The 25,345-nt window shown below is 36.3% G+C and overlaps 1 protein-coding gene across 3 annotated transcripts in view; it reads left to right on the forward strand.

Annotated features, from left to right (window-relative positions):
• Positions 1 to 24,731, forward strand: part of Prl7d1 (prolactin family 7, subfamily D, member 1) — a 70,497-nt gene extending 45,766 nt beyond the window's left edge. Inside the window, 6 exon segments of one of the 3 annotated variants that reach the window (NM_053364.2) lie at positions 18,281 to 18,357; positions 19,537 to 19,709; positions 20,371 to 20,409; positions 21,309 to 21,416; positions 23,165 to 23,344; positions 24,414 to 24,728. In NM_053364.2, coding sequence (NP_445816.1) covers positions 18,327 to 18,357; positions 19,537 to 19,709; positions 20,371 to 20,409; positions 21,309 to 21,416; positions 23,165 to 23,344; positions 24,414 to 24,620 — 738 coding nt within the window. In that variant the 5' untranslated portion in view covers positions 18,281 to 18,326 and the 3' untranslated portion in view covers positions 24,621 to 24,728. 3 annotated transcript variants of the gene reach the window in all.
• Positions 24,732 to 25,345: the final 614 nt, after the last annotated feature.

Here is a 25,345-nt window from a genome sequence, read left to right on the forward strand (position 1 = left end):
AAAGTATGAACTCACAGTGGGACAATTATACCAATTGTAGTCATATATATTTGGGTTAGATTTAATCTTCTATCAGTGGTCAGAACCTATGCTTGTTACTGTAAGTCTGGCCAAAGATTTGTGGTAGAAATGTTCTAAATGACAATATGGAAGGCCTTTGATATTCTTTCATCAATTGAATTTGTTTTGCATACAAATATATTTTATCATCTATATTTTTACCATACTTTATTACTTTTCAGTGTCTAATATGTAGAGGTAAACAATTAACAGTGTTTCACACATATTGACAAGATCCCCCAAGTTACTCACAATGTGTAATTGTTATCATCTTGTGTTCTAATGTTCATAAAGCTGAGAAATATTTTTATGTCCCCACCTAACACTCAGAGAACTTTTAGAACAGATAAGTGGATGATTAAAGTTCCTGGAGGAAGTCAGGAAATCTGGTATACAGTTAATGACATATAACTTAGAAGACCAGTCTCATGGAATAGAGGTTGTAGAGATTCATAAAATTCCTAAGGACCCAAGGCAGGGCCTCCCACGCAATTAACAGAAGTGACTCAGTCAGGTGGCCTGTTAAGGGACTGTTACAGAACCTCAGGGATGAGTCATGAGATCATCACTTTAGTTCCAGACATTACTTCCTTGTCTGTTCCCGGTACTTCCTGGCAGAATATGGCCTTGGGGGTGGTAGGAGTTCTGAACAACATCAAGATGAAGAGTTCCCCCAACAAAAGGTCTTAAACAAAGCAATTTTCTTGAGTAAGTTGTCCAAATGCAGGGGGGACTCATCAGAGATGCAGCTATCTTCCACTCAGCCTTGCTTCTATAAGCTGATTTTCCCCTAAGTTCCTCAGTTACCTAAAATACTGCATTAGTTTCAAGTGCTGGTTTGCACCATTTCTTTTTGATGGACATTGTTGTGATCTCTGAAGTGGTTAGAAATTTGTCTAAACTGGATAAGTAAAACCTTATAGCTGAGAAAATCTAATTAGTACTTTTAAATTTTACTTGATATTATTTTTAATGAAAATGCTTTTGATACCCCTCCTTCTCCTCTCACTATCCATGTTCCTCCAAATTCATGATCTGCAATCCACCTAGCCCTGATTCCCTCTCAAAATCATGATGTATTTGTCTTTAATCATTATGACATACACATTCACACAACATTTAAGAACAAATCATAAATAAATAACATTTAAATTTAAAATACTTGTGAATTTACAGCAGAATCCGACCCAACATTCAAAGATCTACAGCCAATATGTCTTAAATGATTTTAAAAAACAAAACAGAAGTGAAAACATATGTGCAAAAATCCTTAATTAAATACTTGCAAACTAAATATAAGCATATCTCAAAATGACCATTATCAAGTCAGCTTTGTCCCTGAGATTCTAGAATAGTTCAACACACTTAAGTGATCAACTCATTTACAACATTATCCTAATTATTGGCTTTGAAAGTAAATGTACACAGTATACTACTGGATCAATTGTTCTCAAATGCTAAATGTGCTGATTAAGTTTTGTCAGCTTGACATAATCTAGAGCCACCTGAGATGAGGAAAACAAATTTGAGGAATTGCTCCCATCAGACTTTGGGGCATGTCTGTGGGACATTTTCTAACTGATGGGCGTGATTCAATACACTATGAGTAGTGACATCTCTGGGTGTTCATGAGTTGCATAAAAAAGGTAGTTAAATAGCCTAGAATTAAGCCAATAAGGAATATTCCTTCATTGACTTTGAATTCCCATGAAACTCCATCAGTTAATTTTGTTTGAGAGCCTTGTTTGAGAGGGATGAAATAGGCTGTTTCCATGACAGGCTTTAAATTGTCAATAAAGGGAATGAGGCCTAAATCTGTTTCCAAGAACTGGGCAATTCCAAGCAAGCCCAGGCAAGTCAGTTACTGAAAAAAAAGAAAAAAAAGAAAAAAGAAAAAACCAGACAGGCTTCAGGAAGTTAGTCAGAGCCACCTAGCCTGAAGCAAGGGCAATGGGTCAACAACAGTCTCCAGACTTCCCCAGCAACTGTTTCTAGCCCCACATCCCAGTAATGATTCTGCAATTTGTATAGAGATGGACCCAACAGATTAAGATAGTGGTCACCTATCCTGGAATTCCCCTAATGTACTTTAAGTTAGGCCTGAACTAACTTTGGGGTCTCTCTATCTTGGTAATGGCAGGCCCCAGCATGCTGGATTCCTGCAGAATAAAACACTCTTTGTGTTCATATACCATTTGAATCTGGGGTATCATTCTTCAGCAAATCATGGACCCTTACATGTTCTTGTGGTATGTTCTTAACCTTTCTTATTTCTCAAATTCTTCCTCCTGATCCTCTGAAGGACTCCCTGATCTCTGTGGGACTTTGTATCTGCTCCTATCAGTTGCTGGAAGAAATCTCTTTGATGTCAATTAATATTAGACTCTGGTCCCAGCACATTCTAAAGACAAAACAAACTGTAGATCAAAAGTTTTTTGATGGTTTAATGTCCAATTGTTCTACTTGAGGTCTTGCCTGGTTACAGACCATGGCAAGTTCAAGCTCCATTTTCCCCATTGTTGAATGTCCTTACTAGCATTATTCACACAGATACCATAGAGACCTCATTTCAATAGATTTATACCTTACCCCAGAAATTCACCTCAAGTCTAGTAATTTTTCTGAATATTTTCCCCTCTAGCCCCACTCATTGTGGCCTTTGTGGTGTCATAGTGACATGGTTCCAGCCCTTCGACAGTGCCCCAACATGAACCTTCACAAGTACTGTGGCTTTAAGGCTTTGTTTGTAGAATAATGTACATATTTTCTAGGAGTAACAGTGGAGGATTCTTTCCATTTGAGGAATGTCCTCTCTGTTAATGTTAAATAACTCCATGGTAATTAAGAACAGCAGGAGTCCAGGAGTCAAGGGTGTGGCTATTTCTCAACAAAATGGTAAACCCTGGGATCTTCAGGACAGTCCTTAAGACTATGGGAAATAGCTCTAGATACAAGGGTTTGAAAATACATATTTTTAACTATGTAAAAATCAGGACACAATATGAATTATATGAGGGGCTTCATGAATCTAAAGAAATGAAAGCTGCTGCACTATTAGTCAACTTGTTAGAAAATTACTAAGGAAGGAGATAAAGAGACTTAGGGAGTGGTGATAGCAGAAGATCACACCCAGCTAAGGTTTTTTTGTTTATACTTGTAAAGGGAGTTAGATTTCTGAGTTCAGGATCAGCCTAGGACTAAGAGAGGATAGGCTGAGGCATGGTGGAAATGGTAATTTCAGGGCAGGGTCCCACCCAACTAGCTTATTGTCTGTGCTTAAAAAGGTAGACAGATCTCTGAATTCTTTTGCAACGTTAAGAGAAAAAAAAGTATGCTTCCTGTCTTCTAAAATCAAAGGGCTGGGGTAATGGAATGCTGATGTATAAAATAATCAGAAGGAGAACCTTGAGTAAATGATTGGATTGCTATGTAAAATAAAAGACTGGACCTGTTTTCTGAAGAAGATGAGGTATTTAGAGAAAGTTTTAGGATAAAAAGACAGAACTGCTTGGAGAACATGGAAACACACAAGCAAGTATAAAAAGGATAGAAACATCTCTTAGGATAGGAAGTAAGCTGAATATAGACAGAAAAGTCTCCAGAAAGAAAGCAGAACATAGAGTGAAGCAGACTAGAAAAACTGTATCAAGCAGAAGACATGTTATCAGCTTGGATTCATGTTTTAACTTTCATAGATCTTTTCACAGCTCCCAGACACCCTGTTTCTCTGAACTCCTCTCCAAGTTGTGGCTGGTCCTTGCACCCTCACTTCTCTTGTTCCCATTCTTTCTGGCCGCAGTCCACCCTCAAAATCAGTTTTCTCCCTTTTCCAGTGTTGTACTCACATTGCAAAAACCTCAAGGAGACCAACAAGAACTCTGATGCAAGCACATGAGTTTCTTTAAAGGGAAAACAACACAAAAACAAAACAAAACCCAAAACAAAAACAAAACAAAAAAAACCCCACACAAATCAGGGTATACAAGCCTTGACATTATGATTGCGTAAGATGTTTACGGAAAAGTTGACTTCTCCCAACCAAAGAGAGCCCAATTCCAGATGGGTTCAGTGCAGAACTCTACCAGAACTTCATAGAAGACCTCATACCAATACTATCCAAACTATTCCACAAAATTGAAACAGATGGAGCGCTGCCAGATTCCTTCTGTGAAGCCACAATTACTCTTATACCTAAACCACACAAAGACCCAACAAAGAAAGAGAACTTCAGACCAATTTCCCTTATGAATATCGACACAAAAATACTCAATAAAATTCAGGCAAAATGAATCCAAGAGCATGTCAAAACCAATCATCCATCATGATCAAGTAGGCTTCATCCCAGGCATGCAGGGATGGTTTAATATATGGAAAACCACCAACATAATCCACTATATAAACAAACTGAAAGAACAAAACCACATGATAATTTCATTAGATTCTGAGAAAGCATTTGACAAAATTCAACACCCCTTCATGATAAAAGAATAGGAATTCAAGGCCCATAATTAACATAGTAAAAGCCATATACAGCAAACCAATAGCTAACATTAAAATAAATGGAGAGAAACTTGAAGCAATCCCACTAAAATCAGGGACTAGATAAGGCTGCCAACTCTGTCCCTACTTATTCGATATAGTTCTTGAAGTTCTAGCCAGAACAATAAGACAACAAAAGGAGATCAAAGGGATACAGATTGGAAAAGAAGAAGTCAAAATATCACTATTTGCAGATGATATGATAGTATATTTAAATGATCCCAAAAGTTCCACCAGAGAACTACTAAACCTGATAAACACCTTCAGCAAAGTGGCTGGGTATAAAATTAACTCAAATAAATCAGTAGCCTTCCTCTACACAAAAGAGAAACAAGCCGAGAAAGAAATTAGGGAAATGACACTCTTCATAATAGTCCCAAATAATATAAAATACCTCGGTATGACTTTAACCAAGCAAGTGAAAGATCTGTATGATAAGAACTTAAAGCCTCTGAAGAAAGAAATTGAAGAAGATCTCAGATGATGGAATGATCTCCCATGCTCATGGATTGGTGGATTAACATAGTAAAAATAGCCATTTTACCAAAAGTGATCTACAGATTCAATGCAATCCCCATCAAAATACCAATCCAATTCTTCAGAGAATTAGACAGAACAATTTGCAAATTCATCTGGAATAACAAAAAACCCAGGATAGCTAAAACTATCCTCAACAATAAAATGACTTCTGGGGGAATCACTATCCCTGAACTCAAGCAGTATTACAGAGCAATAGTGATAAAAACTGCATGTTATTGGTACAGAGACAGACAGATAGACCAATGAAATAGAATTGAAGAACCAGAAAAGAACCCACATACCTATGGTAACTTGATTTTTGACAAAGGAGCCAAAACCATCCAATGGAAAAAAGATAGCTGGTTTGACTGGAGTTCAGCATGTAGAAGAATGCAGATCGATCCATGCTTATCACCCTGTACAAAGCTTAAGTCCAAGTGGATCAAGGACCTCCACATCAAACCAGATACACTCAAATGAATAGAAGAAAAATTAGGGAAGAATCTCGAACACATGGGTACTGGAGAAAGTTTCCTGAACAAAACACCAATGGCTTATGCTCTAAGATCAAGAATCGACAAATGAGATCTCATAAAACTGCAAAGCTTCTGTAAGGCAAAGGACACTGTTGTTAGGACAAAATGGCAACCAACAGATTGGGAAAAGATCTTTACCAATCCTACAACAGATAGAGGCCTTATATCCAAAATATACAAAGAACTCAAGAAGTTAGACCGCAGGGAGACAAATAACCCTATTAAAAGATGGGGTTCATAGGTAAACAAAGAATTCACAGCGGAGGAATGCCGAATGGCTGAGAAACACCTAAAGAAATGGTCAGCATCTTTAGTCATAAGGGAAATGCAAATCAAAATATCCTTGATATTTCACCTCACACCAGTGAGAATGGCTAAGGTCAAAAACTCAGGTGACATCAAGCAAACAGCCATGACATATATGGAGAGAGGAACTAGTATAGACCCATGCAGACACATGCTTGCTGCTTCAGTCTCTGGGAGACCATATGAGCCCTGCTTACTTAATTCAGTGGGCCATGTTCTTCTGCACTCCTCCCTCTGCTCTGACTCCTACAGTCTTCCCTACCATGCTTCTCCAGGATTTTCCAGATCTCTGAAGGGAAGGACCTGTTGCAATATTTATATATTTGGTTGTGAGCCTAGCCTTTAACAGCTGAGCCATCTCTCCAGCCCGTGTTGCGATATTTAAAAACAAGAAGTTTGATCATTTCTATGAAAAAATCAAGAAATTTCTTTAAGTACAATTCATATGGAGATTGAAATGAACTATATGATATTCATTTTCTTCAAAACAAAAGCCATAGCGATAGTTTCTGTGTTATTTTAGAGAAGCCATAAAACATTTTAATTGTATGGAATTTGTTTAAAACTTAGTATGCGAAAGTAAACAAAATCATGAAAGAAAACAGAGAAATGAGTTGCCTGACCAGACAGTCTGAAATTCTGTCTTTTTAAAAAAAATATTTTATTGGATATATTTCTTTACTTACATTTCTGATGTTGTTCCCCTTCCAGGTTTCATGTCAGTAAGCCCCCATCCCATCCCCTCCCCGATATGGATATTCTCCCCATCTATCCCCCTTACTGCCCCCCTATATTCCCCTGAACTGGCAGATTTAGCCTTGGCAGGACTGGGGGGCTTTCCCTTCCATGGTGCCCCAACAAGGGTATTCTCTGCTACATATGCATTTGGGGCCCTGGGTCAGTCCACGTATAGTGTTTAGTCTACAGTGGTTTAGTCCCTGGAGGCTCTGGTTGGTTGGCTTTGTGATTCTGTCTTGACCAGGAAACAGAAGACACTTTACTGGTTAAAAGCTTATTACGTTATAGGCTCAAAGACATGCAAATAGCAGCAAATGTTTCACAGCACTGCCGGGCTCTGTATAATTTGTTTGAGTTCCATGCAGGCAAAAATGTACATAAAAGATCAGTCAACTTGTAAACTTCTGTATAGTAATTGATGAAAGAGTCTATTACACAGTACTATTTCTCTCATTTTTGTTCTATCTATCTACATTTATATATACATATACAAAGATATAATATATACATATCTTATGTATTTTTGAGAGGTCAATAACAAACCTGGATCATGTATGTGCTAGGCATCTACTCTCTCCTAAGGTACATGTTCAGTCCTTTGATTTGTTTATTTGTGTCTGAGAAAGGCTCGCTATTTAACCAAACTTCCTTTGAACACTTTGAATTGTAATTTCCATAACTAGTGAAAAATATGTATCTAGGCAGTAAAATATATACATCACTTCATAATATTTAACTAATCCTTGCAGTCTAAAAAAAATCAAGCATAATGAACAACAACTGTCTTTCAATAAACAGGCTCTTCTCTACTCAAAAAACAAAAACAAAAACAAAAACAAAAAACAAAAACCCTCAGGTGACAGCAAGTGCTGGCGAGGATGTGGAGAAAGAGGAACACTCCTCCATTGTTGGTGGGATTACAGACTGGCACAACCATTCTGGATATCAGTCTGAGGTTCCTCAGAAAATTGGACATTGAACTACCTGAGGACCCAGCTATACTCTCTTGGGCATATACCCAAAAGATGCCCCAACATATAACAAAGACACATGCTCCACTATGTTCATAGCAGTCTTATTTTTAACAGCAAGAAGCTGAAAAGAACCCAGATGCCCTTCAACAGAGGAATGGATACAGAAAATGTGGTACATCTACACAATGGAATATTACTCAGCTATCAAAAACAATGACTTTATGAAATTCATAGGCAAATGGATGGAACCTGAAAATACCATCCTGAGTGAGGTAACCCAATCACAGAAAAACACACATGGTATGTACTCATTGGTAAGTGGATATTAGCCCAAATGCTCGATTTACCCTAAATGCAAAGAACACATGAAACTCAAGAAGGATGACCAAAGTGCAAATGCTTCACTCCTTCTTTATAAGGGAAACAAGAATACCCTTGGAAGGGAATAGGGAGGCAAAGTTTAGAACAGATCCTGAAGGAACACCCATTCAGAGCCTGCCCCACATGTGGCCCATACATATACAGCCACCCAATTAGACAAGATGGATGAAGCAAGAAGTGCAGGCCGACAGGAACCTGATGTAGATCTGTCCCGAGAGATACAGCCAGAATACAGTAAATACATAGGCGAATGCCATCATTAAACCAGTGAACTGAGAATGGGACCCCTGTTGAAGGAATCTTAGAAAGGTCTGAAAGAACTTGAAGGGGCTTGAGACCCCATATGAACAACAATGCCAACCAACCAGAGCTTCCAGGGACTAAGCTACTACCCAAACACTATACATGGCCTGGGCTCTAACCTCATAGGTAGCAATGAATAGCCTAGTAAGAGCACCAGTGGAAGGGGAAGTCCTTGGTCCTGCTAAGACTGAACCCCCAGCGATCGTGATTGTTAGGGGGAGGGCGGCAATGGGGAGAGGATGGGGAGTGGAATACCCATAGAAAAGGGGAGGAGGAGGGGTTAGGGGGATGTTGGTCTGGAAAGGGAATAACAATCGAAATGTAAATAAGAAATACCCAATTTAATAAAGATGAAAAAAAAAAAAAGATTGGTTTGGTTTAGGCACCAAGGTCACAAACGGCTCTGGCCCAACCATCTAAAATTAACTGCTGCTGTGGAAGAGGAACGATTAGTACCTTTTGTGGTATTTCGAAGACCAGTGCTTTGTGACTCCGAAGGGCGATTTGGTTCGGGGAAGGTTACTAGGCAGCAATGTCTACTAAGTGCAGAAAAGAATGTAGTAGGAGCGGTGACTTCCTGCAGCTGCAGCTGGCCGGAAGTGTTTCACTCAAGGACCTGGTTCTTTGTTTAATACCTATGTTTTTAGGTCATCACTAAGATCTTTCACCATGGAGATCCTTGTGTTTCTCTCTCAGCACTCCCTGTTGCTTAGCCTCTCTGGGTCTGTGTACTGTAGGATGTTAGTCCTTTACTTACAGCCAATAACCACGTAACATTTTTGTCTTTCTGGGTCTAGGTGACCTCACTTAGGAAGATATTCTCAAGATCCATTCATTTGCCTGTAAATTCATGACGTTATTGGGTTTTGTTTGTTTGTTTGTTTGTCTTTCCGGAGCTGGGTACTGAACCCATGACCTTGCGCTTGCTAGGCAAGCGCTCTACCACTGAGCTAAATCCCCAACCCCGATGTTATTGTTTTTAACAGCAGTGTAATACTCCATTGTATAAATGGACCACATTTTCTTTATAAGTTCTTTGGTTGAGGTGAATGTAGATTGTTTCTAATCCCTAGCTTTTATGAATAAACTTCCTATGAACAAAGGTGAGCAAGTGTCCTTATGATGGAATGAAGCATCCATTGAGTATATGCTCCAGAGTGGAATGGCTGGGTGTTGAGGTAGAACAACTTCCAGTTTTCAGAGAAATCACCATATAGACTTCCACTATGGAAGTACAAGTTTGAACTTCATGAGCAGTGTAGTAGTGTTTCCCTTTGCTCTACCTTCTCACCTGCATGAGCTATTACTTATTTTGTTTGTGTTTTCTTTGTTTTATCTTAGCCATTCTGACAGGTATAATATGGAATCTGAAAGGAGTCTTGACTTCAATTTTTCATGTGTTACACAACACATTTCTTAATTCCTCAACCATTTGAGATTCTTCTGTTGAGAATTCTGTACCCTATTTTATAGAATTTCTTTCTAAATATTTTGTTGAGTATTTTTGCATCAATGTTCCTGCGAGAAATTGTTCTCTAATTTTTTCCTTTGCTCAATCTTTGTGTGATTTAGGTATTAGGTTTAATGAGGCCACATAATGAGTTTAGCAGTGTTCCCTCTATTTATATTTTGTGGTGTAATGTGAGGAGTATAGATATTAAGTCTTCCTTGAAAGTCTGGCTAAATTCTGTACTAGGATTTTTTTCTTTACTTTTCTTCTTTTTTTTCTTTTTGAGGGGGGCAGGGGAAACTTTTGATACTGCTTCTATTTTTAAGTGGTTATAGGTTTATTTAAATTATTTCTTTGATCTTGATTTAACTGTGGTAAGTAGTATCTATTGAGAAAATGAACCTTTTTCTTTTAGATTTTCTAATTTTTTAGAGTACAGGTTTTTGAAGTATGACAGAATGATTCTTTGGATTTCCTCAGTGTCTGTTGTTATGCCCCATTTTTCATTTCTGATTTTGCCAATGTGAATATTTTTTCTCTGCCTTTTAAATAGTTTTCATAATGGTTTGTCAATCTTGTTGATTTTCTTAAAGAACCAATTTTTTGTTACATTGAATTTTTGTATTGTTCTGTTTGTTTCCATTTTATTGATTTCCAACCTCAGTCTGATTATTTTCTGCCATCTCCTTCTCTGGGAGGTGTTTGCTTCTTTCAGATAGGGCTTTTAATTGCATAATTAAGTTGCTAGTATGAGATCACTCCAGTTTCTTCATGATTGCATTTAGTGCTATGAACTTTCCTCTTAGTACAGTTTTTATTAACAGTAGTGTCCCATAATTTTGAATGTATTGTGCATTCTTTTTCAATCAACTATAATGACTCTTTATTTATTTAATTCCCTGATGCAATTTTTAGGGAGGTATTCACTTTCTGTGAGTTTGTAGGCTTTCTGTTGTGTCTATTTCTGTTGACTTCTAGCTTTAGTCAACTGTAGTCTGATAGGATGATAGGGTTTATTTCAAATTTCTTGTATCTGTTGAGACTTGTTTGTGACCAGGCTTATGCTGAATTTTGAAGGTTTTGTAAGGTGTTGAGAAAAAGGTATATTCTTTGGATTTGGGTAAAATGTCCTATAGATATCTGTTAGGTCCATTTGATTCATAGTGTTTGTTAGCACCAGTATTTCTTTGTTTAGTTTTGATCTGAATGACCAGTTCAGATTAAAACTGATGAGCCCCTTCAGCTCCTTTAACCCTTTCTCTAACTCTAGCAATGGGGACACCATTATCAATTCAATGTTTTGCTGCTAGCATTCACCTCTGTATTTGTCTTGCTCTGGCCGAGTCTCTCAAGAGAGAGCTATATCAGTTTTTTGTCAGCATACACTTCTTGGTGTCAGCAATATTGTCTGGATTTGGTGGCTGTATGTATATTGGCTGGATAACTATGTGAGGCAGTCCCTGGATGGCCTTTCCTTCAGTCTCTGCTCCATATATTGTCTTCATATTTCGTACAAGGAGTATTTTTGTTCCCCTTTTAAAAAGGACTGAAGCATCTACACTTTGCTCATCCATTTTCTTGAGCTTTATGTCATCTGTGGATTGTATCTTGGGTAATCCGAACTTTTGGACTAATATCCACTTATCATTGAGTGCATACCATGTGTGTTGTTTTGTGATTGGGTTACCTCACTTAGGATGGTATTTTCTAGTTCCATCCATTTGTCTATGAATTTCATGAAGTCATTGTTTTTGATAGCTAAGTAGTATTCCATTGTCTAGATGCAGTACATTTTTTTTGTATTCATTGTTCTGTTGAAGGGCATCTGGGTTGTTTCCAGATTCTGGCAGTTATAGATAAGGCTACTGTGAACATAGTGGAGCATTTGGCCTTCTTATATGTTGGAGCATCATTTGGGTATATGCCCAAGAGTGCTACATCTGGATCCTCAGGTAGTAATATATCTATTTTTCTGAAGAATGTCTGGACAGACTTCCAGAGTAGTTGTACCAGCTTGCAATTCCACTAAAAATGGAGGAATATTTCTCTTTCTCCACATCCTCACCAGTATCTGATGTCACATGAGTTTTTGATCTTAGCCATTCTGATTGGTGTGAGGTAGAATCTCAGTGTTGTTTTGATTTGCATTTCCCTGATGACTAAGGATGTTGAACGTTTCTTTCAGTATTTCTTAGCCATTTGAGGTAATCCTCATGAGGATTCTTTGTTTAGCTCTGTACCCTATTTTTAAATAGCATTATTTGGTTCTCTGGAGTCTAACTTCATGACTTCTTTATAAAAATTGGATATTAACACTCTATCAGATGTAGGATTGGTAAAGACCTTTTCCCAATCCTTTACTTGCCATTTTGTCCTAATGACAATGTCCTTTGCCTTATAGAAATTTTGCAGGTCCCACTTAATGAGGTCACATTTCTCGATTCCTGATCTTAGAGCATAAGCCATTGGCATTCTGTCCAGGAAATTTTCCCTAGTGCCCATGTGTCCAAGTATCTTCCCCACTTTTTCTTCTATTAGTTTGAGTGTATCTGGTTTTATGTGGAAGTCCTTGATCCACTTGGACTTGAGTTTTGAATAGTTCAATTTGCATTTTTCTAGATGCTGACCTCCAGTTGACCCAGAACCATTTGTTGAAAATGCTATATTTTTTCCACTGGATGGTTTTAGCTCCTTTGTCAAATATCAAGTGACCATTGGTATGTGGGTTCATTTCTGGATTTTTCAATTCTATTCCATTATTCTACCAGCCTGTCTCTGTACCAATTCCATACAGGTTTTATCACCATTGCTCTGTAATACAGCTTGAGGTTACGGATGCTGATTTCCCCTAGAAGTTCTTTTGTTGTTGGGGATAGTTTTCACTATCCAGGAATCCAGTGCAGGGATAGTCTTGTTTTTAAAACCAGTTTGTTTGTCTATATCTTTTAATCATGAAGTTGAGTACATTTGTATTTCTAAATATTAATAACCAATGATTGTTAACTACTGTAATTTTGTTGGTGCTGGTGGTGGTAATGTGTGTGTGTGTGTGTGTGTGTGTGTGTTTATGCACACATGCATGCACAAATATGCATACAACTTCTTTGATGTTTTTGCTTGTGTGAGACTATTTATTACTTGTGTAATCATGGGTGTAATTGACCTTCATATATTGGAGTTTTTCTTCCAGTACTTTCTGTAGGGTTGGATTTATGGACAGACCATTGTTTACATTTGACTTTGTCATTAAATATCTTCTTTCCACCATCTTTGTGGATGGAAAATTTTGCTGAGTACAGTAGTTTGGCCTGTTAACTTGGTCTATTAGATGCTACAAGACATCTTCCCAGGTCCTTTTGGATTTTGGAGGCTCCATTCAGAAGTTAGGACTATTTCTAACAGGTATGCCTTGATATGTTACTTGACCTTTTACTGTTGCAGCTTTTAATATTTTTCTTTGTTCTGTATGTTTGCTGTTTTATTTTTTTTCATTTCTTTTTTTTCTTTTTTCTTTTCTTTTCTTTTTTTTATTTTATTAACTTGAGTATTTCTTATATACATTTCAAGTGTTATTCCCTTTCCCGGTTTCCGGACAAACATCCCCCTCCCCCCTCCCCTTCCTTATGGGTGTTCCCCTCCCAACCCTCCCCCCATTGCCGCCCTCCCCCCATAGTCTAGTTCACTGGGGGTTCAGTCTTAGCAGGACCCAGGGCTTCCCCTTCCACTGGTGCTCTTACTAGGATATTCATTGCTACCTATGGGGTCAGAGTCCAGGATCAGTCCATGTAGAGTCTTTAGGTAGTGGCTTAGTCCCTGGAAGCTCTGGTTGCTTGGCATTGTTGTACATATAGGGTCTCGAGCCCCTTCAAGCTCTTCCAGTTCTTTCTCTATTCCTTCAACGGGGGTCCTATTCTCAGTTCAGTAGTTTGCTGTTGGCATTCGCCTCTGTATTTGCTGTATTCTGGTGTGTCTCTCAGGAGCGATCTACTACTGTTTTATTTTATATGACATTACACATTTTCTTTTTTGATCCATCCCATTTGGTGTTTGGTAACCATTTTATACTTTTATAAACATATATTTTTTTAAAGTTAGAAACATTTCCTTGTCTGATTTGTTAAATATATTTTGTGTTTTTTTTTCTTTTTCTTTTTTTTCGTGAGCTGGGATTCTTCTTCTATTCCTATTATTCTTAGTTTTGATCTTCTCATGGTTTCCCAGATTCCCTCGATGTTTTGTGTTAGGAATTTTTTAGATTTAACACTTTCTTTGACCGATGAATCTTTTTCCTCTATTGTATCCTCAATGCTTGAGATTCTCTCTACCATCTCTTGTATTCTTGGTGATGCTTGTATCTGCAGCTATAATTTCAATTCCTAAAATTTCCAATTCCAGAATTTCCTGAGTTTGTGTTTTCTTCTTTGCTTCTGTTTCCATTTTCAGGTCTTGAAGTTTCTTCACTTGTTTGTTTGGGTATTTTCTTGCCTTTCTTGGCATTCCTTGAGGGATTTATTGATTTCTTCTATTTTTTTTTTTTACATTTTCCTTGGTTTCATTAAGGGATTTTTTTTTCATTTCTTCTTTAAGCACCATTAAGTATATCTTCTTTAATCTTCATAAAATTTGTTTTACAGTAATTTTCTTTTGCTTCAGTTGCATTGAAAATATTTAGGTCTTTCTGTCAAAAGTTAGTGGTACTCTGGTGACACTGTATTGTCTTGGTATTTGTTGATTATGTTCTTAGACTGGTGTTTAAGCATCTGGATTTGGGATGATTATAGGTCTTTGTGCTGATTTCTGTGTTTTTGTCTTTGTTGGATGCATATTTTATTCCTTGGTTTTGGTTTTCTCTTTATGTTCTAGTCTTTGAGGCCTGAATTTTTAGTAGACAATAAAGAGTCTTTTATCAGGTTGAGAGCTAGACTTCTGTTGATTTGGTTTGGGGACAGCAGATACATCTTGGCAAATTATTCTTTGAGTGAGACTCTTTCCATCTTTTACTTTTTAGCCCATCTTGATTGCTTTATCACTTCACGAATCCAATTTACATGACAGTCTTTATGCTACTGAGATCCTGAAAAGTGTCTTTTACTATGAATGTGATCTGAATCTGTGGCTGGAGGAGAGATACTCAAAAGAGAAACACTGCAGTCCCACCTGTAAAAGTCTGTTACCTTTATACTTTCAAAATAATTGGGTTTGTAGTTATGCTGGGTTGGGAGATCAATAGTGCTTACAAAAACATGTTGAAAAAAATTCTTCACTCTTTAACAATTAAAGGGATAGACATCAGCAACATCTGCCACACCTACAAATTATTGAGTATCTTACATCGTGAGAAATTTGTAATTAAACAATAATGCACAAATTTTACAAAAACAGAATGTGTAATAAAAAATGATTAAAAAAATTTGTTTCCTGGTGACCTTTCTAGGAAAACACTATGATTTTTTTTTTCAAATTTTTATTTCTAAATGATATAGTGAGGAGGAGTTACGGTTTACATTGAAAAAAAAAACACAGTTTATCATGGTAGTAAAGATGAGGTGACTTGTTTTTTGCCTTTAAAATCAAGAATCAGAATGAAATGAATGATTGCTTACTCTTTACTTCTTTCATTTTTCAAATTCAGTCTTAGACATAATCCATGGAATGGTGTTTTCCACATTTATGGAGGATCTAGGATAAGCCAGTATAAAAACTCCCTTAGTTTCATCAGTAGAGGCTTATGTGCTAGATTTCTCATGTAAATCTGGCATTCTGTATTAATTGCCACAAACTACCCCTACCAGTATGACTCAGATCATGCTGTATGCAGTAACTTTGTACATCATTTCTATATAAGGTCATAGACTTGTATTAAAGCAAAATATATTGAGTTCATCTGTGAGTCATTGTAGTCTTTCACAATGTGAGCTGTTCATAAGTCTAGAGCCTGTCTTGAGACTTGAAGAAATCTTTATAATGGAATCAGTTTGGGTCTAAATCACTTTACTAGTGCCGTAATATATTACCTACAACACATGTAGCCATCCTTCTTGTCTGGTTTCACTCCATGCCTTCAGCTTTGCTCACTGGAAAATCAAAAGGATTTTACATGTCTAATACTGTGGTATTTCTAATTTTTTTTTCGGAGCTGGGGACTGAACCCAGGGCCTTGCGCTTGCTAGGCAAGCGCTCTACCACTGAGCTAAATCCCCAACCCAAATCCCCAACCCCTACTGTGGTATTTCTGTTTCAATTTAAATGCCACTTTTGTGGCTTCATACAATGGCATTTTAAATCTCCTTACAAGGTTTCACAAATATGCAACACGTTGCCTGACTTCAGGGACTCTTTGTAACCTGTGACAAACTTAAAGAGTACTGTTGTTCTTCTATCTCCCATTCCTACAAAACTAGTATCCCTTGTACAGTGCTGCCAAGTTTTCTAGCAAGGTTGGCTCCTGTACACCACTTGAATGATTAAAGAGTTAATGACCCCAAAACCTAAGCTGAGAAGGAATTTTGATAGCTACTGGCACATATAAGTTACAAGGCTCCAAGAACTTTCTAATGAAGTCTAAAGTAATGGTGTGGCCTGCTAAGCTAAGGACATGCTGATACCATCTACAGACTGCTAAGATCCAGGAGCTTCTGACAAGGGACCTCAGTAGATGTCAAGATCACATATACTAGAAGAATTACCCTACTTTTGAGTAGGATACCCACCCCTCTTGTTAAAGTCACAACAACCTCCATTGGTAATTATAACTTTTAGACTAGAGAAAAGAGTTGCAGATAGAATTTTCTATGACAAGAAATTCCATTGACCACAAAACACAAGGTCCCTGTGCTACAGGCCCACTGTCCTTATTCCTGTGGAGAGTTTGTCACACTTCATTGTTCTGATTAAAGGTCAGTCAGCTCCTGTTGAAGGTCCATATATTCTTACTTTTGTTTCCCTATTGCATTGATTAGTCCCATTCTAACAATCACAGTCTCCAAGGTGATGTTAGATCATCCAAGTTGAGGGAGAATAGTAAGGAAAAACAACTAAATATTATCTAGGTCTAAGTATAGTTATTCTTTAACACACTTCATTGTAAGCAAAGTTTCTCTAAGGAAGAAGCAGTTAAATGAGGCACTCAGACCATTTTATTATTTATTATTACTTATTAGTTGGTTTGTTGTTGTTGTATTTAATGTTCTCATCCTGAGTTCTACTAAAGTTGTACTTGTTTGTGACAGTGAACACTGGACCTCGAACAGTTTTCTTAAACAACTCTAAGGGTTACATGAATAAAGACTGTGAAAAGATAAGATCTAATGGCTTACAACTTGGAAAACATTTAGAAGGAAAAGAAACATAGCAGTTATGAATCTGAAAACAGATACCAGGCCTGGTTGAGAAATGTAGCATGCAAAACCACAAGTTTTCTGAAGAATCCCAAGATCATGGTACTTCCTAGGAGTTATTCAACAGTGAAGCCTTGTAAAATGAAATATTGTTAGTGTATTAGATAAAGCTAAGTTAAATATTGGAGATAGAAATATAAATAAATAAATTATCCAATTAAAAAAGAGTAAATTGGACTGGATGTGTAATGAAGTAGAAGACCTCAGAATACTGACTCACTTTCATTGTGTCCATGTCACTCTGCTCTGTACTAGTGAGAAATATTAATAAAGACATATTCGGTCCAAGTTAAGGTAAATACCAAAATGAGGCATATTTTGACTTTTTCACTATTAGTATGATTATAGTTATAATCAAATATGTTCTATTAGGTTTTTCTTTTTGAACTTAGGTGATATCTATTAGCTTGCCTGAATATCTGTGACAGTAGATGTTCTTGGCTCCTAAAAGGAAGGCTTTTGATATTTTTTGGTAAAGTCAAAGTGATATCTTTATTAAAATGACCTTCAAGACATCTCTTTTTGAATGGCAAATCATCACTACTATGCGCCTAATCTAGAAAAGCAATTCAAAATGTTGCTTGGGTGTTGTCAAATACTTATGAGCATAATGCTCAATATGGATGACTTGTCTGAGGCTCTGAGTCCCAATGGTAAAAATCAATGAAATATATAAAACTTTCATCCAAGTTTCATTGAAAACTTCAAAATATATAAAATCCTGAAGGCAAAAAAGGGTCCAAGACATAGCTATTTATTTAAAGCAAGAAATTGCCATCAATCTTTATGAGGAAGAGATAGCTGTGACTACTCACAGTATAATTTGTTTTACTTTCAACATAAAAATTAGATGAACCATATACAGAGAACTGTATCAGTGAACCTAAGAATAAGGTAAACCATGAACTTAGAACTATGTTAATACTTCCGTTAGCTGGCCTCCTTGAACCCTGAGGGATAAATAATGGAAGTTAATACTTCCGTTTTCCCCTGCCAGTGTGTAACCTTAGGGCTGCTGTGCTAGAATATATAAGAAGTAGAGTGTGAGGACATAGAAAGCTTCCAACTCTAGTGAAGCATATTCCCAGAGTCAAGAGCTAAGCCTGGGTAAGACTCTGCAGAGATGCCCCCTTCTTTGATTCAATCTTGCTCCTGTAAGTAACTGTTTACCAAATTTCTTCCATATAGCTCAGGTACTGAATGATATTCCAGAGGTTCTGTACAGTTTGCTTTTCTGGTGTTATCCTTTCCTTATCAGGAATGAAGGACACTGATTAATAACTAGCCAGGAGAAGTAAAGCCCAGTGGATCTGAGAAATATTTTCTATTCATTATTCTAAGAGCAATTGCCAGGACATTTATGAAACTTTGTTCCTTACAGAGTAATAATCTTAGGCTAGAGTCATGTAGCAATGTCTAGAGAAATTTTGCATTTTCTTAGGTGACTGAAGTAGAGAATATGAAAATTACTAACAAGTATGAGAAATTAGGATGTTTTTGCATAACCTTAAATAGTCAGGAGATACCAATAATATGGAATGATCTATATCAAAACGTCAAAATTTGAGAAGTGGACATAAGATACGTCTGCTTATGGGAGATTTTTCAATGTTGGTATTTAGCCTTCCCCATGAAACAATTAAAAAAAGGTAAGGAACATCAATTATATTTATGTCATCCCTTTTATTAAGACAGTTTGATAATATTACAAAGACTCCTACTACTGGTAGGATTACTGTAAACAGTAAGTTCAGAGAGAAAAGCATTACAAACTTTGGGGAAAACTCTTGAATAGGAATATTATCAGGAGCAAGTGGATTCATCATACAGAATTCTTTTTCTGAGAGGATTCTGTTCTTCCTAAGGATTGAAAAGCAGGCAGTCATGTGCTTGTTCTTAGCAGGTAACAAGGCAGGGTAAAAGGTGTTGTGCTATTTTTGGAAACATACTTTGTCTCCATGGATTATAAGACAAAGTCTTGCAGTGAGTGACAGCTGAAAGTCTATGTGCTCAAGACATTAACTATCTAAGAAAAAAATGGAAATTATTCCACTCATTCACATATTTAGGAAATCCCAAATGTTTGGAAATTTCAGAATCATATCTGACAGAAATCCAAAGATATGAGAAGTCACCAACTATGCAAAAATAGTCAAACTATGCATTTGTTCAAATTAATTGTTTTGTTGTAGTTTACAGTGAAAGATGCTATTACTTCCATAGCTTTATAGGGCCAGATCATACAGAGGAGGACAATGGGCAGGGATATTATTACGATTGAAAAACCTCAAATGAATATCTATCATTGTACATAGATCCTTTTTTTTATATAGCAGGGGCTCTCCTGATGCTGTTAATGGCAAATCTCTTCCTGTGGGAGAAGGTATCCTCTGCACCCATAAATGCCAGCGAGACTACCCTCAATGACTTGAAGGACTTGTTTGATAATGCAACTGTAATTTCTGGAAAGATGGCTGAGCTTGGTTTTGCCATGCGCAAAGAATTTGTAAGTCCCTCATAATCTCATGGCTCTTTCCTAAAAAGGAACTTTCCAGTTACACTACAATTTAATGGAAAGTGTCATGCAACAAGATTTTAATATCTCTTTCAAACATAAAAGAAGGTAAGTGGAAAAGGGAGAATGAGGCAGTTACATGACATCTCAAAAATATATGAAACCATTCAATAATTTTAATTATTTGCCTCGATGTAACTATTCTAAGAACACACTCATAAAGACCTAAAAGATTTCACTGGTAAAGAACTGTGACTTTCTTATCTTGTTTCAAGCAGGTCAGTCTCTATAGCATCTTTGCTTAACACACTTCAGATATCATAAAGGAAAAACATATTATGAGGAATTGAATGGAATGAATACCACTAATGTAAACTTGTAAAATATCGAGATGGGGAGTAGATATATTGCCTTCTTGGAAACATCTCCAATTAGATGTTTAAAGATTTCTAGTACACGAATTTATTCAATGGGAGGACTAAATTAGACATAGAAACAGTCTGGATGTTATCTGTTTCAAGGTCAATCAAGGAGAAAAATAGACAAGGCTTCGATAACAGAAGTATCTAAAAAATGTTTCTCTGAATTTAAAATAAAATATATTTATGCTGTTTACTGAAATGTTTTATTTTATTCCTTCATTCTTTTTTAGTTCAGCAATTCATTCTCTTCAGACATATTCACTAATATTGTAAGTACCTCTCTGATTTCTGTCTTCTCTCTCCAAAGTATCCATGTTAATTGTTGCCTTGTGCCTTGCATAAGAAAGCAGCAAGAACCAATCCAAATAAAACACTTCCTCGGGTGAAAGAAACTTTAGCCTTTAGCTTGAAAGTAGGACTGCTTCTGAGAATAGGGTTTGCAAAGAATAAATGAGTATTCAAGTTTTTATCAAATTTATGTTTTATTTTTAAACAACTATTCTTATGGTATAAAAGCAAGAATTTTGCTAAGAAAAGAATTCTTATTATAAAATCAAAAATGTAAATATTAGTCTCTTTTTTTGAATTTCATTATTGCTTAGCATCCCCTAAAATGACTGCCTTTTATGTCTATTGTTATTAAAATTAAGATAATTTCATACAGGATTTGTGATAGAATTTAAATGGTATAAGTATATATATTCACTGGAAATAGAAAGAAAGTAAATGGTTTTATAATGCCAAGTTAAAGGAAAAATAAATTTGAAATAATAGCAAACAAGAAATTGATAAATAATCATACATATTTACTACAGCTTTAGTTTCAAATCACACTTAAGGATGAAATATGAAAAATGCTATGCTTTTTCTTTTGTCATGTTTAAGGGTTCTCTTCAATTTATTATAAATCTTTAGATTAGTGACAAAACAAGGGAATAGTTAATATTAAAAGAGGATAATAGTTTAGAAAGTTAGGTGATAGGTCAAATGAGGTTACTGACTTAAACTGAATATTAGATAAAATGTATTCTGTTAAGCTTAGATTTCATGCAGTGCTTATTTATAAAAATTACAGGTCTATTAACAGAATTAGTACTCTGTACTCATGTTCTTTTTCTATCAATCCCCAATGTTCATTTAACTAAAATTTCTTTTTGAACATTTTTAGATATTAGATCTGCACAAGAGTAAGGAGAATATAATCAAGGCTTTCAACAGCTGCCATACTGTTCCTATCAATTTTCCTGAAACTACTGAGGATATCCGAATGACCTCGGTGGGTCCTCTTCATTTCTCCTAAAAGGCTGAAGTCCACTGTCTTTGCCATGCTTGCAGGTTCTTATGACACTGAGAGGCGTGTAGTAATCAGAACAGTAGGAACTATAAGGAGGAGTGCACAGTGAAATAAAAATCATGGTGTACACTTGAAAAATTATAAAGGAAACCAAATACTAAATAATCTATAGCAGATCATTATAAACTGTTCACTGAAAAGATTGTATTTTACCAATGTCTTCACACTGAGAATTGACTTATTATTCTGTAAGTAACTTTGAACTGAAGTTCACACCTATTTTTAAAGCACATTCATGTATAAGCCTAGGACAGAAAGACCCAGTTTTCTTTTAAATCAATTAATAATATCTCCACCATGTTACATTGTCATTTGTGAATAACCAGCAAGCTAACTCTTCTTGGATCCCAACCATCTCCTGGTTTTTCATTTGATACTGACCTGCCTCCCAAATCACATGCATTTATAATTCTTCTATATATTACCTGGAAGTGTGTGGACAAGGGAATCCTATAAATACTGTCTACTGTTTCTCACAAGAATATCATTACTTCAGTTGTGATGAGATGTCCTATACATTACAGCAACTCTACCTAGATCTTTTTTATAATCTCTCCTTTTTAAGCTATGCCCAGAAATTACACTCAAATAGATTACTTAAGTATCATTTAAAAGTAATAAAGTGGAAGTAGAAGAAGATGGAGACCTCATTTTTCTGGAGATTTACTCTATTGTAGAAATGTCAGAAAGTAGTTTGAGAGTGCTTCAGTTAATCCTCCCCAAATGCAGCTCAGACTAGGACGTGGATATATTGAAATGTTTTGTGTGCCTTGTGTCATCAACTATCCTAGTGATAATAAAATTCGGAGCCTCATATGACTAAAGCTCACAGTCTTACTCATATGCTCCTGGAGCCCTGCATTGTCATCACTTCCACATGGTCCTTTCCTTCATTCTCATAGTTCTCTTAAAGTATCCACTGAATCCTGCTTTGCTCATTGTTCTCCTGAGCACTAGATTAGTTAAAAGACAGCAACAAAGCAAACATTTTCAAATCAGTCATGTGGTAAATATACAATTCTGACCTATTCTGAAGGATACAATTTCAATTGTGCTTTTTACACAAACGATGAGCTCCAATATCCTTCAGATATGCTTGTTCGCAATGTTCTGTTTTGTTAGAGGTAAGGGGACAGGGTGTGTTGTTAGCTGAGAAACCATGTTTATAAATGACAGGTTGTCTTTAAGGTACTTTTCTATTAATATCCCAAACTTCATAATGAGTTCTTTTCATAATTTTGTCAGCATTATTTTCACTGGTGTCATAAATATTAGTTAAAGGATTTACACTTAAAACTGGTGATATCTGGCCTTATGATTCAAGACTAGTAGGCAGCCCCTCAGGCCCAAGAAAGCTCCTGGACAAGCAAAACAGTCAAATATATAATGCCTTAGAAAAAAGGCAGATGACAGATTTCAGACAGAAAACAGAACATGCTCAAGGATATAGTTCCCTATAAATTGTATATATAAACTGTTTCGTTTTGTAAACTACAGGTGAATAGTTTAACTTTTACATTGCTACATCATTTTCAACTCCAGAAAATGATATTTCTCCATTAGAATAGCAAGTAGCTCTATTTGTTCATGTTTTTTGATTAAAAGCCACATGTAACTAATGCTCTATATTTTCCTTGTCTTAATATGGTTGCTCAATAACTGTTACACAGTTTGAAGAGTTTTTGAAAATGATTCTTCAGACACTGCTGGCCTGGAAAGACCCTCTGCAACATCTAGTGACAGAACTCAGTGCTTTGCCAGGATGCCCTTATAGTATCCTATCAAAGGCCAAAGCCATTGAGGCTAAAAACAAAGACCTTCTAGAGTACATCAAAAGAATAATATCCATGGTGAGTAATTTTTTTGACCCTCTGATTTTATGGATGACATGACTTCTGTAGGGAATGATAATTTTGAAACACTTCACTTACAAGATCAAAATCTAGGTACTTTAACTTGTATTAAGCCTCTTCATTACAAGATACACACACACACACACACACACACACACACACACACACACACACACAAAACAAGTCCTCAAGTTATCTGGAAAGCCCCTTTTCCTGGGGTGAGTGAAATACCCACAAATAACTCATTTGATATTTCACCTTCCTTTATTTGATATTTATATCTACATTTTAAATGCTATCCCTTTTCCTGGTCTCCACTCCAGAAACCAGCTATCCCCTCCAGCTCCCACTGCTTCTATGAGGGTGCTCCTTCCCATCTCCCCACTCTGGCATTTCCCTACACTGGGTCATCAAGCCTTGACAGGACCAAGGGCCTCTCCTCCCATTGATGCCTGACAAGACCATCCTCTGCTACATATGTGGATGGAGCCATAGGTACATCCATGTGTAATCTTGGGATGGTGGTTTAGTCCCAGGGAGCTCTGAGTGGTCTGGTTGGTTGACATTGTTATTCTTATGGATTGGCAAATCCGTTGAGCCTGATATAGCTATCTACTGAGAGGCTCTTCCATAACCTGACAAACACAGAGGCAGATGCTCACAGTTAACCATTGAAATGAGAACAGAGTCATTATGTGATATTCTTATATCAATGATCTGCTTCCTACATGAAAGAACTGCCTTCAGTTTTTCCATTGTCCATTGGACAAACAGATGGGTATGCTCAAATCATAATATGGGATTGCCTATTATCTAATTGCAAGTGAGGTACTTTATTTCTCATCAAATCACCCTAATATTATATATATATATATATATATATATATAATGCTTCTAGATGATGTGAAGACATAGAGTGTCCTATGACAGAAACAGAAATCCATGCCTGTGACAAAAATTTCACATTTATAACATTTGCTTAAATGTAATTTAAAATTTATAAGGGCATAGGGCATAGGTCTAATGCATACAAATACTAATAATAAGTGTCATATCTGGTCAATAGGTTAATCCTGCAATCAAAGAAAATGAAGATTACCCAATCTGGTCAGATTTGGACTCTCTGCAGGCAGCTGATAAAGAAATTCAATTTTTTGCTCTTTATATGTTTTCCTTCTGCTTACGTTCTGACCTAGAATCACTAGATTTTCTAGTCAATTTCCTAAAATGTCTGCTTCTTTATAATGATAATGTCTGCTACTCAGGATTTTGAAAAATTGCATGATCTATCTTGGAAACTTCTAATTTTATGGCCTTTGAATATATGATTAAATCTTATGTGTCTATAAATAAAAGGAGACATCAGATATGTCAAGGATGGAAAGAAAATTGGTTGGTATTTTATTCTATTAGTAATAAATATATCAATAACATAAAAATCTTCCTATCCAAACCCCAGATGTTCAACTGGCAAAGGATATAATTCATAGCGCACTTTAGAACTACACAAAGTTAATGTGGATAAAGTTACAAAAATCAATGAAAGAGATTACTATTAAAAGTACAATATTTCTATTACAGATTTGGAAATATTGGGATATGTTAAGAGAGTTGGCCATGCCTATAAGGCAACTTTCACAGTAAAATGCCAGAAAAATAAAAGTACCATGCTACTGAATTATGACTAATTGTTAAGAAAGTTTTACATTTAAGTGATGAGTGTGTATGAATAAAGTGGTATAAATGTAAAAGAACTCTCTACTTCTCATCTTATTTTCAGCTGTTGCTTTCTGAATTCTTGTCTTCATAGTAATACTATAGGTATATTTAATCTAGTCTCTTCAGTTTCTGTCTATTAAGTCACATTTGGTCTAGTTACAACCCCTCATGTCCATATCACTTAATATATTGCACCAGTCTCCTGTGGATTAAGTCAAACTGCAGGAAAGGCTGTTTTCATCCATTTCTACTAAAGTTGTCTTCTTCCTACTTCTCTCT

The sequence above is a fragment of the Rattus norvegicus genome, chromosome 17, assembly GCF_021556685.1.
Source record: "Rattus norvegicus strain SHRSP/BbbUtx chromosome 17, alternate assembly SHRSP_T2T, whole genome shotgun sequence".
NCBI lineage: Eukaryota > Metazoa > Chordata > Mammalia > Rodentia > Muridae > Rattus > Rattus norvegicus.